This window comes from Zea mays, chromosome 10, assembly GCF_902167145.1.
Source record: "Zea mays cultivar B73 chromosome 10, Zm-B73-REFERENCE-NAM-5.0, whole genome shotgun sequence".
NCBI classification, from domain to species: Eukaryota; Viridiplantae; Streptophyta; class Magnoliopsida; order Poales; family Poaceae; genus Zea; species Zea mays.
In genome coordinates, this window is record NC_050105.1 from 78,820,501 (window position 1) to 78,833,814 (window position 13,314).

The 13,314-nt window shown below is 41.7% G+C and overlaps 1 protein-coding gene across 2 annotated transcripts; it reads left to right on the forward strand.

Moving 5' to 3' along the window:
* Positions 1-10,930: 10,930 nt before the first annotated feature.
* LOC103641260 (AT-hook motif nuclear-localized protein 23) lies at positions 10,931-12,748 on the forward strand. 2 transcript variants are annotated; one of them, XM_008664622.2, is made up of 2 exons: positions 10,931-11,491; positions 11,583-12,748. In XM_008664622.2, exon 2 carries the CDS (start codon positions 11,583-11,585, stop codon positions 12,456-12,458), a length of 876 nt encoding a protein of 291 aa, XP_008662844.1. In that variant the 5' UTR covers positions 10,931-11,491; the 3' UTR covers positions 12,459-12,748. The 2 variants fall into 2 exon arrangements, with proteins under 2 accessions (XP_008662844.1, XP_008662843.1); XM_008664621.3 differs by having other exon boundaries at positions 10,932-11,491; positions 11,579-12,748.
* The last annotated feature ends 566 nt before the right edge of the window (positions 12,749-13,314 follow it).

Here is a 13,314-nt window from a genome sequence, read left to right on the forward strand (position 1 = left end):
CTAGTAGAACATCATGCTCACATGTTTTTTATATTTAATATAAATTGTATATATGTATATACATTTTTTGTAAAATAAAAAATATAATCGTGTCGGGCCGGGCCAGCACTATGGGCTGAGGCTACAGCCCAAGCACGACACGACATTCTTGGCTCTTGCAAACATTAGATCGTTTCTGAGACCATATTGGCGCAATGGACTCCATGGTGTTTGAGGTTGCTGAATTGGATGGAGCAACAATGATTTGTCACAGTAACGATAAGATGAAATGTTATTTGTTGGTTTTAAACGTTAGTAATTGCTATGAAGTAACATAATTTATATGTAGCACATCCAGTTTTTATTGATGTCTTACTTTAGCAATCACTCCATATTTTGATATATCTTTTTTATAAGTTTGAGTTCATGTGACTTATTTTAGAAACTTGAGCTCACAAACTTTCGCTTATTTGGTCTCTGTATGGTGGAATTATGTTATTTTATAATCTCTGTTCGTTCAGTCAGTCGTTGTGAACTCTCTTCTAATTGCTCACTTCATTGGTCGTGTTGTACCAATACATATTAGATGGAGTAAACAATAACATCAATTAGCCAAATCAGAAAAATATTATACGGAGAACGGAGACAATCAATAAAAAAATCTTGAATTTTTTTGGTGGATAGTTTACATAGGTATTATTGTAACCGACTAGTATACTTAAAGCAACAGTTTCAACGGTCGTCATGCGCCATTTTTTTACAAATAACCCCTTACAGCTATTTTAAATTAATCCGCTGCACGTCTATAGATGCCAAACGACGCCCGACACGGGCTAGATGCACGCGGGCCACAACTATGGCACAGGCACATCATGCGGCCTGCTAATTGTGTCGGACCAGCCCGCTAGCCTGTCGATCCATTTAATTAAATCAGCGTAACGACGCCTGACACGGGCTAGATGCACGTGGGCCAGCCTGTCTGCTATTAACTGTGTCGGGCCAGCCCGTTAGCCCGTCGATCCATTTAATTAAATCAGCGTAAAATGTTAAAAAACGATGCAGAAAGTGGGGTTTGAACCCATGCCTGATGGATGAAGAGCGGGAGACACTGGGTGAAACTGTCTAACCATTAGAACATTACGCTAAGATGTTTTTAATATTAAATATAAATTGTATATAGGTATATACATTTTTTTGTAAAATAAAAAAATAATTGTGTCGGGCCGGGCTAGCACTATGGGCCGAGGCTACATCCCAACCACTTCACGACGTTCTTTGCTCTTGCAAGCATTAGGTCGTTTCTGAGACCACATTGGCGCAATAGACTACATGGTGTTTGAGGTTGCTGAATTGGATGAAGCAGCAATGATTTGTCACACTAACAGCAAAATGAAAGATTATTTGTTGGTTTAAACGTTAGTAATTGCTACGAAGTAGCGTAATTTATATGGAGCGCATCCAGTTTTTATTGATGCCTGATTTTAGCAATCACTCCATATTTTAATCTATCTTTTTTATAAGTTTGACTTCATGGGACTTATTTTATAAACTTGATCTCACAAACTTTCTCTTATTTGGTCTCTGTATGATGGAATTATGTCATTTTATAATCTCTGTTCATTCAGTCAATCGTTGTGAACTCTCTTCTAATCGCTCACTTCATTGGTCGTGTTGTACCAAGACATATTTGCATGGAGTAAACAATAACATCATTTAGCCAAATCAAAAAATATATTATATAGAGAGCGGAGACAATCAATAAAAAATCTTGAAATTTTTTGATGGATAGTTTATGTAGGTATTGTTGTAAGTCGTCGCAACGCACGGGCAACCGACTAGTTATGTTTAATATTTGAGCCCCTGTTTGAATGAGACAAGCTTCAGTTATAAAGTCCTAGATCTTAGTGAACACTATAAGATCGTTTCAAAATTTAAATATTCAAACTCGTTTTTAACACATAAATGTATCAACAAGTTGCAATCGCTCTATTTCAGATTTATCTAAATATAGCCTAAGGCTGACCAGGGAAAATGAGCACCTATTGTTGGCTTAAAAAAAGAGTTGTCTCAATATTAAACACTTTTTAGAGCTTTATTTAGCTTCAACTTCATAGTGGAGTTTGAAATATTATTTTGTAAGAAAAGCTAGGCTAAGATTGTGTCCGGCAGATCGCGTATATGATCGTACAAAACATTATTTTTGTAATATAGATAGCACTGTTCAGAGTGGAGTTTGAAATAGAAGATGAATAAAGAATGTGATAGGATAGTTGTGGGAGATATCCTAAGCTATTGTTTTTTGGGGGTATTATCACATCTACGATCACAAAATCAAACTATAGTGTCGCTAATCAACTTAGTCATAGTGTCAAAATAGTGAAACTATTTTGTTTTTTTTCTAATCGTTGTCATGGTATGCTACCAGAGTAGTGATAGTACCCAAAAGGTGAAAACATATGGAATAGATCGAAGGTGTAGGCTGGATGTACATTGAACATGGGTGCAACCCAGAATGAGGTCACTGTAGAGAGTTTTGAGCCACAGTGGGCGAAGCTAGAGGGTGCATGTGCAACCACAAAAATTTATAAAACCTGTGATTTAGATGAGATTTCACCATATATACACCACCTACAAATTATTATGATACACCCTTGAGGTATTTGCATCCTCCTCTTAATCACTCTAGCTTCGCCACTGATATGTAATATAGTGAGTTCTATTGTCCGTGGTGGATAGATGAACACACAAAGGTGAATATGATTTACAAGCTCAACTATCGATTGAGTGCCATGTTCTTCTGACTCTCTATCGTGGTAATGACACCAGGGTACGTAAGGTACTGATGATGAATCAATCCGGGGAGTAGGGAGTGAGTCATATCATCAGCCTACAAGGTCATGAAATCACCAGTAGAGTAACTCACTAGATGACACATGGATTTTTAGAGAGGTTCACATCATTAGGAGCGTAATAACCTCTATCTCTTTCTGGTGGAGTGTTTATACGTAAAAGCGGTGTACAAATTTACACGCCTCAGGTGACGAGATAATAGATCCTCCCAAAGAGAGTATGAAGATAAGTCTCCTCCTTGGATGAATTACCTTCAATTCTTTGTGGTTGGTTCCGCCTATCTACCATGAATGTTGCTCTACCACGTACTTTTCTAGTAAGTTTTCATATGTAAGTACATCACTACTGGAATCGCGTTCTTTGCCGAGTGTCAGCAAAGGCTATTTTACATTTGGCAAAGCCTTTGCCGAGTGTAACACTCGGCAAAGAACACTCGGCAAATATTTTATCGGCAAAGAGTTCTTTGCCGAGTACTTTTTTTGGACTTTGCCGAGTGTCGAAAAGCACTCGGCAAAGAAAAACACTCGGCAAATTAAGAATCGAAAAAATTAAAAAAAACAGCAAAACATTTTTTAAAATTATAGGAACAACTCTCCAACCCTACCCTATTACCTTACCTATTACCCTATCATTTTTTACTATTATTTTCAATCAAATTTATTGTTTTGTAAATAGTGAGATTCGAACTCGCAACCTCTCTCTCGCATACCCTCCTTTACCACTACACTACTAAACCAATTATGTCTATATTACGTTTTCATTCACCACGTACTATAACAAACCGAGAGTAATTTGATTATTTAATGCACTAAATGAGTTCATTTGAAAATGTGACCAACTATAAAGTTACATAACTTTTTGAGATCTACAAGTTTTATTTTAATAGTTTCTACATAACTTTTAATAGTGTCGAAAAACACTCGGCAAAGAGCTCTTTGCCGAGTGTTGTATTTGTGACACTCGGCAAAGATTCCTTTGCCGAGTGCCTGAAAAAAACACTCGGCAAAGAATATGGCACTCGACAAAGAGCCAAATTCCGGTAATGATACCTATTATATGCACGAGTAGATGAAGTTTTTTAACTAAAAGTATCCTTATAAGACAACTAAGCATATATAGGAAAGACAATATAATATATCTAGTATAAAAAGGATTAAGGTGCTAAACTACGAACATCAAATTCTATCCATTGGGTCCACCATCTCTCGTTGAGTGCAATATCACGTTGGAAAGACACCATATTCAGTCTAAGGGACAAGGTAGGATTGCACTCAGTCATAGATGATAAATTCGATGGACAGAATTTGATGTTAGAATATTAGCACCCTAATCTTTTTATACTAGATAAGTTACCTATAGAAAAAGTAAGATTATTTTCATTCATCTGACATTAACATGTGCCTATAACCGTAATATAAATTGCAAAATGCATAATAGATAATTAGGCAATTTAGTTCCTTTAATTTCTTGCTGCCGAAATGGCCGAAAGGCATTTGGAGGGAGAAAATTTAAAACCGACAAAAAGAAAATTAGATGGTAAGAGAAATGACTAGGGTCCACTGAGAAATGGGAATTTTAATTTTCAGGCTAGTTTGGAAATCCCATTTTCCTGTTCATTTTCTCTTGGGAAAATAGAAATCTCATGGAAAAAACGAGTTACCAAACTAGCCTTCTTGATTTTTTTTACGATAGGATTTTCCCCCTGCCTTGCACACACATGTGTTTCACTGAATAGTAAACTTAGGGCTAGTTTGCAAAACTCATTTTCTGAAGAGATTTATATTTTTCCCTTGTAAAAATAGAGTTCCTAAACTAGCTCTTATACTGCGACAAAAGCCCCTGAACCTATATAGCAAGCTAGGCCAGTTTTAGCTTTTATTTGGTCAACCAAAATAAAGAGGGGACATAATGTACATAGACTTGATTCTAGCTAACTTATGTTCCACTAACTGTGGCAAAAGCAACGGCGGCAGAGATAATCATATATATGGATCTACATATGTGCTGCATGGCACGCTACAACATCTACAACTGTGCTGGTCAAAGTGCATATGGTATTATTTGCCTGGCCGCATCCTCCACTAGTAACCAGCAAGGAAACAACAATGCATGTATATGAATGTGACCTACTCCCTCCACTCCCCACCCAGTCCAAATTATAAGTCGTTTTAAGCAAGATTTGAGTCAAACTTGTAAAACTTTAACTACAAATAACTGTTTTGTTATTTAATTTTGAAGTCTAATAGTTGTATGCACCTATTTATCTTAAAAATACTTTTACAGAAATATAGATGTATTAAGAGTTTGTTTGTATTTAAAAAATAACATTGATTATCAAAGCTATATTTTGGAGACCGTATGCGTCATTGTTCTAAACGACTTATAATTTGGACCTGGAGAGAGTATATATATATCTAGGGACAAACCCTAACCTAATGATCTCTTCTAATTGGCACCAAATCATATGGAGGGGTAGCCTAAGACCAGAGAACAACCATATTCCAAGCTGGACTACTCTAGCTAGGTAGACAGGAGTGACACTACTTTGGAATAATCTCCATTCAAGCCATGCCATGCACCCCATGTACCTGTGCTATGAAGGCGTTGAGTAGTCCCACATGCTCCCCACTTAAACCGAAAATTGTCTCAATGCACGCACACCCAGTGTCCTTAGCTCACCACTTTGGTCTAGGGCTAATATAATAATCCTCGGCTTGCCCCCACCAATACTATAAACTAATCCCCTCTCACACCCACTTGCGTGCATAAGCATCAACCGTATCATCCTTCTCTCTCAAGGAAGTTAAAGCAGGCGGGCACGCTCATGTATACTTTCTCGGTTATAAAATAAATACTAGCAAATTGTCCGTACATTATTATGGTTTTTATTTATGTTTAAGTATAGAATATAAAACAAAAACATGTGTGTTCTATTGGCTAGATGGCTGTAAATATGAGTTTAGAGTCAGCAACCAAATTCTAATCCTAGTTTATGCATAAGTCTATCATTTTTTCTATTTAAATGTGAAGGGTGCAACTACGGTGGAAACCGTGGAACCAGATATAGTAGACATACTAGGTATATGCCCGTGCTTTGCTACGGAGCTAACCAAAATATAATAAAGATACATTGAGGTACAAAAGCACTATTTATCACTATATGCTCTCGTTAGCATCTTTTAAAAATTTAGGTTTACATACCTTAAACATCTGCTAGAGAATATAAGAAAATCATATTTGCCAATGCAATTAAATTCAGACAACAGAGGTGTTATGGTCTTATGCCAGTGATAGTTTAAACCAACCAGAAGACTTAGACGATATCTCTGAAACTTATGTCCAATTATGATATCAGGCAATGCACCATTTGGGTAACTGCAGAGACACAAATAAATATTGTTTAAATAAGATATTTATTCAAACATAGATCAATTTAATAGTGCACTTAGATACTCTTATCATAGTAATGTCAGAACTTAGATCCAGGTCTGTTCTTATCATTAGTTAAAGTATATATACATAGGTTAGGTAACTTCTATTTCATTTCAGATTCAGATCATATATAGTTGTGGTCTGCATGGTAATTAGGACATGAGGCTCAACAAGAATGTATCGCGTTATGGCACACTATAGACAATGCTTGATAATTTATTGTATCAAGATGTATCCACTAAATAACTTATGCATGATCTAAGTCACCATAATAACGAAATGAAACACAGTGTTAGTCGTATTCTCCAATTTCCAAACTTGATGAAAAACAATGGGCTGGACAACCACTCGATCTATGTTTCAAATAGTGGTTGGCTCATTCCGGTGCACAGAAAAGCTATATCACGCATCATTAGCTACTGCAATCTACTATGTCAGCTATATAAACCTCACAAAACCAGAACCGAAGTCGAAGTGTAAATAGCAAGATATTTATAATACAATTTGCACATACAATGTCTACACAATATTTCCACTCAATCTGTACTAATTCTTAACTAAATCAGCAAGTTATCTATCCACAAAAAACATATATAGTTACATGAAGGGGTCCTGCCATTCTTGCATAGAAAAGGCTGATGACATTATCTAACAACAACAATGCCCAACAAAGGACAAACAAAGGGGATATAATATATACGAAGTAGAAATAGTCACCAAATGTAGTTGACATTATCTTAAATTAGAAATTTTAACAATTGCATCGATAGTGCAAGAAGCACACAACAAACCAGTTTGAGAGAAAGCAAGGTTTGGTTACCTGAAGAATATAAACAACAGTGAAGGCTCTCATTTTGCTGTCTATTCCGAAAGAAGAATCATGTAACCACTGCTAACAAACATATAGTGCCAAGGCTAAAAATAATAATGACCTTCATGCTCACTGTATCTCCACCATCCTTCTCCATTGAAACACAATAGTCAGCAAAGGACGTGCTGCAGGATTAATTGATCAATAGCTAAGAACAATCCATCCCCATACCTTTCATGGATTAAGTTGAACCATTGTATTCTAGCCATGTTCGGAGTAATAATTATCGTAAAAGCAAAAGAAGGTGGCAGTGCCCTTTGGCCACTGGCAGTCCTTGAATCGAGTAAATAAAAGGAAAAAAAGAAAAAGAAAACAACAGTGTCTGCAGCAAATAATCGTCGAGAACTGCTAGTTAACCAATCTAAAAAAATAATCTAGTGTTTGCACGGGGAAGAAAATCCACGATTCTAAACTCTTCAAATGCTTCAAAAAATTAACGACAACTCCGGTAAGTATGAATTCAAGTTAGAAAAATGGATAATAAAAAATAGTAGGATCACCGCGAACAAATCGCTCACCAATGGTTCCCGATGTGGAGGCGGGCTTGATGCTTCATCTCGCGCATAGTCGTTGTTCTGATGCGTAGGGCGTCACACAAGACTCAGACAATCTGAATTAGATCCCACAAACGCAGACGACGACGCTTGAGAGACTGTTGAAGCAATATACATAACAAAAAAAATTGGTGAAGGTGAAGCAGGATCCTTACCTGTTCTTCACAGGCTATAGGAAGTGCGTGCTAGGAAACTGGCTACCTCCGTGTATCCTCTTGACCCTCTTGACCTTCACTGATCGGGCATCCTTCCTCCTCACGGTCAGAAGGAAGTCCTTGATCTCGGATTAGACAAAGCAAAGAGATAGGTTGATACTTGATAATGAACTACAAAATACTAACAGGATGGCAAAAAAAGAATAAATCATTGCCACTACTAAGAAAACAAACACCCACACACATGCTATGCTAACTTACATATAGGAATTATTCAAGAAGGATTATCGTTATCAGAACAACTTCATGTGTTTGTGTTCCACTGACATTAAACTGTAGTTACAAGACCATAGTATGATCCACAAACATACAAGTAAAGCATGAAAATTCGCCAGCCAATGTTTTGCACATGAAGTATGCTTTTTTTCTAAAAATAGTTATAAACAAAAAATTGCATGCAGTTTATTGATTAACAGAATAAGCAACATAAATAATAGAAAATATGAGTCTACATTATATCTTTCTCTGTAGTTATATGAAGAACGGTGAACCTGTCATGACCTTCCAGGCTGCCTTCTTCATGGAGATCATCACCATGATCAAGAAGAAACCTCAAGATAGGGAGGTTTCCACTAAACACAACATGCCATATTAGTACCATGCTCTTACCTACAAATATAAGCACACAGTTTTGTCGACCGAAGCTAACTCATAATTTATAAATGGATCAAACTTACTAAAGTCGTTCTTTTGTTGTAATATGGTCGTTTTGCAACTTGTTGTACGTCTCTGCAATACCAAGAACCATTATAGTTAAAGACAATTATAGCGTGGATTCATTGATAATGTCGACAGACCGTCAGTGCAAAGCTGAACTGACCAACACCCTCAAGAAGAACCTTCTGTTTGGCGAGGTTCTACATGGGGGCCTTCGTCGGTGACATAGGCTTAGATGAAGAAGGCGAACATGGAGAACATGGCCAGTCGGCCGTTCTTGATCTCCTTCACCTTGAGGATGGCAGTTTGGTAGGGGTCGTTGGCCAGGCCTAGGATGTCAAAGGGCCCACTGGGGCACCGATGGCGAGGATGATCTTCGCGATGACAGCCAGACATAGATCCATTGATGGGAATGTTGTTGCCGAAGTAGTTTAGTATTGTCATCCAGGAGTAGAGTATCAGTATGCATGCGTTCAGGTGACAGACACCATCCATGAGCTTTTAGTTCATATTTTCAGATTACAGTACTGCTACACTGTATCTACCAATTAAAAAATATGAAACCTTTGGTGTCTTCTATTTTGCTTTTAAATAAACGCAATGACATATATATTTGAGAAAGGGAAAAATGCTACTGAAGTGGTATGATAATTCTGAGAGGTGGTGGTTAGGACCTTGAACGAAACGGCCTAAGGGTAGCGGTTAGCGCCGAACTTGTTGCAGGCCTCTGGGATGACAGCGCCAGCGGCACCAAGCATGGCCTATTTGGCATGGATCAGCTCATAGGCTTGGTACCTGTATGGCGTTGATGGTAGGATAAGTTTTCTGAGTAGTGACACTTGTATCAACAATAGGTTCATCACCAAGCAAATCATTAACTGAAGAAACATATGCACTATTCCCAGTATTTTGGCATGAGGTCCATAACTAATTTCTCAAACTAAGACAGGTATTGTTGTACGAGCGGCAAACCAGCTTATGCCAAGGGTAAAAACATATTAGTAGAAGTTTATAGTATGTAAGTTTACTCAAGAAAGAAGAAATTTGATAATTCCATAATGTCTCGGTTAACTGTTTGCCTGAGAAAACAACTGACCAAGATTGATTACTGCTTTATTTTTAGTTGTTACTGGAATGGATGATCTTCGTGGCTCCTTCCCCGTGAGCCTTGTGATCATTGAGTAGTTGGCTAAATTGCTATTTAATGTAGCCAGATGCAATTCAGTGCTATGCTAATTTCTACTTTGGTATGGCGATCAGGTTTAGATTTTGGCGAAACAAAAACAGTGGAGTGGAGTGGAGTACAAGCGGCCAGAAAAGTGAGAGAGCTATAAGTCTGGAGCTAGGAACGGTGTGAGCACGGATCGACCAAAAAAACTATGCAATAATACAATTCAACTTTGTAGTGGAATGTGGAGAAATTTCACCGTTTCTGGAAATGCATAAAAGAATAGAAAAGGTCACCTTGAACTGGATCTAGGTCTGCTAAAGCAATGCTGAAACCCTCCACATCAGAGTCCACGACTCCCCTTTCTTCCTGTTCGGTGACCTCCATATCCTCCTCCATGACACGCCTTTCCCTCTCTCTCGCCTACCACTCCCGCGTACGCCCATACCAGGTTGGGCGGCGGCTGGTGCGAAGCCATTGCACGGGGCGAGAGCGAAGGTTGGTCGGCGGCTGGTGCGAAGCCATCGCACGGGGCGAGAGCGAAGGATGCGGACGCCCGCGTCCGGGTGAGGCGGGAGGTTCGGTCGTCGCAAGCGAGGCAGGTGGGTTTTGTTGACATAGATCTAGGCAAGCACGTTGGGTGAGCGGAGGATGCGGACGCCCGCGTCCGACGATGGCGGGACATCACGAGAGGGCGGGGGAACCGCGGCGTGCGTCGCGGGGATAGGGCGGACGCAGGGGCGGGCATCACGAGCGGCCGAGGGCATCGCGGCGTGCGTCGCGGGGGCGAGGCAAGCACAGGGGCGAGCATCGCGCCGAGCGGGGGCAGGCGGGGGCATGGTGCCTGGTGGACGCCCTCGTTAGAGTCTTATAGGAGTAGTATAGATAAAAAGTTTCTCAAATTTAACTAAATTGTGGAGAATAATATCAATATTTATATTATATTATGAAAACATATTCTATGATTAAACTTTTGTATATGTTTAGTTAAGTTTTAAGAGGTTTAACTAGAAATGGGAGATGCGTAATTATTTTGAAATGGAGAAATTACGCCACTTCAACGAGTGAACCTGGGTGACAGACACATGGGCCCTACAAAGGGCTAGACCTCACGTCACTCTATGGCAAGTCGGGCCATGCATCTTCCTCGTCACCCTCCTCCCTCCCTCTCCCTCTCTAGCTCATGTATATATTATATTTCTTCCTTCCATCAACTCCAATGACCAGCACTAACCTATGCCTTTCTCGCCTTCTTTCGCCATCACTTCCTCTCTCCTTCGTCCTTGTCCCTGTCGTTTCTCTCTCTTGGCCAGCATCGACGACGACTCCATCCTGCACCTCCCATCTCTGGCCCTTTTCTTCGCCTCTCCGTCCCACTCCAGCGAGCTGCTTTCTCCTCCCAAAATATAATCCGATCCACATGAACAATAAGCACCACCATCAGCAAGCAAGCAAGCAGCAGGATAAATTAACTTAGGAGTACGTACGTGAGAGAGAAATTAAAAGAAACCCCAAGCGCAGAGAGAGAGAGCGCGCGCGCGCGGCAGCTTCAGCCTTCAGCTATAGCTGCCCTTTTCGTCTCTCCTCCCCACATCCCAGAAACCATTCTTTACTCCCCTCCAAGAAAACAAGCACCACACAAACCCTAAAGAAATTCAGCGCACGCAGCAAGCGCGCCTCTCATCCTCTCCTTCCTCGCCGTCTACTATTTTCATCATCACCGCCACCACTTCCTCTCTCGCGCCGCCAATTATTAATATTATCGGTACTGTTGTGTAGCCATTATTTTTACTTTCGCTTATTTGCTACTATACTCCTTACTGACATATAATTAGTTCTTCTCCTACCCTAGAAAGATGGCAGGCCTGGATTTGGGCACAAGCTCCTACCTGCACCACCACCACCACCAGTCCCTGCACCTCCACCACGAAGACGGCGGCGGCCGCGCGGGGGGCTCTGACGATGGCCAGGACTCGCTGTCGCCGGGATCGGGCGGCGGCGGTGGTGCCCCGCCCAGCACCATCGGCGGCGGCGGGGAGGTCGTCGGCCGCCGCCCGCGCGGCCGCCCGCCGGGCTCCAAGAACAAGCCCAAGCCGCCCGTGATCATCACCCGGGAGAGCGCCAACGCGCTCCGGGCGCACATCCTCGAGGTCGCCGCCGGCTGCGACGTCTTCGAGGCGCTCACCGCATACGCGCGCCGCAGGCAGCGCGGCGTCTGCGTGCTCTCGGCGGCCGGGACCGTCGCCAACGTCACGCTGCGCCAGCCGCAGTCGTCCCAGGCCGGCCCGGCCTCGCCGGCGGTCGCCACGCTCCACGGCAGGTTCGAGATACTCTCCCTCGCCGGCTCCTTCCTCCCGCCCCCCGCGCCGCCGGGGGCCACCAGCCTCGCGGCCTTCCTGGCAGGGGGGCAGGGGCAGGTCGTCGGCGGTAGCGTGGCCGGCGCGCTCATCGCCGCGGGCCCGGTCGTCGTCGTGGCCGCGTCGTTCAGCAACGTCGCCTACGAGAGGCTGCCGCTCGAGGACGGCGACGAGGTGGCCCCTCCGCCGCCTGCAGGGGCCGACCAGCAGCAGCCCGGTGGCGTGCCGTTTGACCCCGCGGCCGCGGCGGCCTCTGCCGGGCTTCCCTTCTTCAACCTGCCGTTGGGGATGCCTCCAATGCCGATGGTCGGCCACGGCGGCTGGCCTGCTGGCTCCCCTGGCGGCGCCGGTGTCGGGAGGCCGCCCTTCTCTTGACGGATCCCATAGATCTATCGGCGAAGTGCACGCGCGCGAGGACGTGGACTACAGACTACTACGTGTACAACACCCAAGTAGCATCTCTTTCTCTGCCTTCCGCTTCATTCCCTTGCTTGTTCTCTCGCTCTTGTGCCATTGCTGTGATCTCTGTCTCTCTCATGTTTTTTATGTTAACCTGTATGGGACTTGATTGTGTTAATTCTTGATAAGTTGAGTGTCTCTGTTAATTTGAACTATGTTTTGTGAGGACATGCATTCATAAATTGATCAAAATTCGTTTTAGTTTATGTCCCGGAGTCAAATGCTCAAGGTAATTTATTACCATAAACTCTTGTGCTGGTGGGAAGAAACCTCAGCTTCGTTAAGTTGTCTGTCGGTTGCACTGGCTCTTTTGTTTGTTTTTCTTTTCCACATATCAAAAGTTCAGTGCTACTACTTATTGGTTCATGAATGTTATTTAATTTGCTGGTTTCATGCTTACATATCTTTTATTTCTACTGATGTTTAATTTGCAAATCAGTAGGTTTGCATGCTTTTTTTTTCTTGCAAGGGATCCAAATAACTCTTCATATATATATAATGGGGACATCACTTTATTGTTTTTTTACTTTGTTGGCGTGTAGAATTTCACTGTTTCTTATATGCTACCAGCTTTCTGCAATTCTACAAATATGGTGTTTCTCACAAACATTGCTCAGAGCACAAGCTATGTATCCTCATTGTTCTCTTTCTCGACTTTTAGCATATTAACTATATTAACCTGGATATATACATCATTTGAGGAAGGGATCAGCTGATTGTTTTTTAGAGGGTCGGGATGAATCCCCATAAATTCTAATGAGTAAATAATGAA

Coding starts and splice junctions, on each gene's coding strand:
- LOC103641260 (XM_008664622.2), top strand. CDS start 11,583: ATGGCAGGCCTGGATTTGGGCACAAGCTCCTACCTGCACCACCACCAC.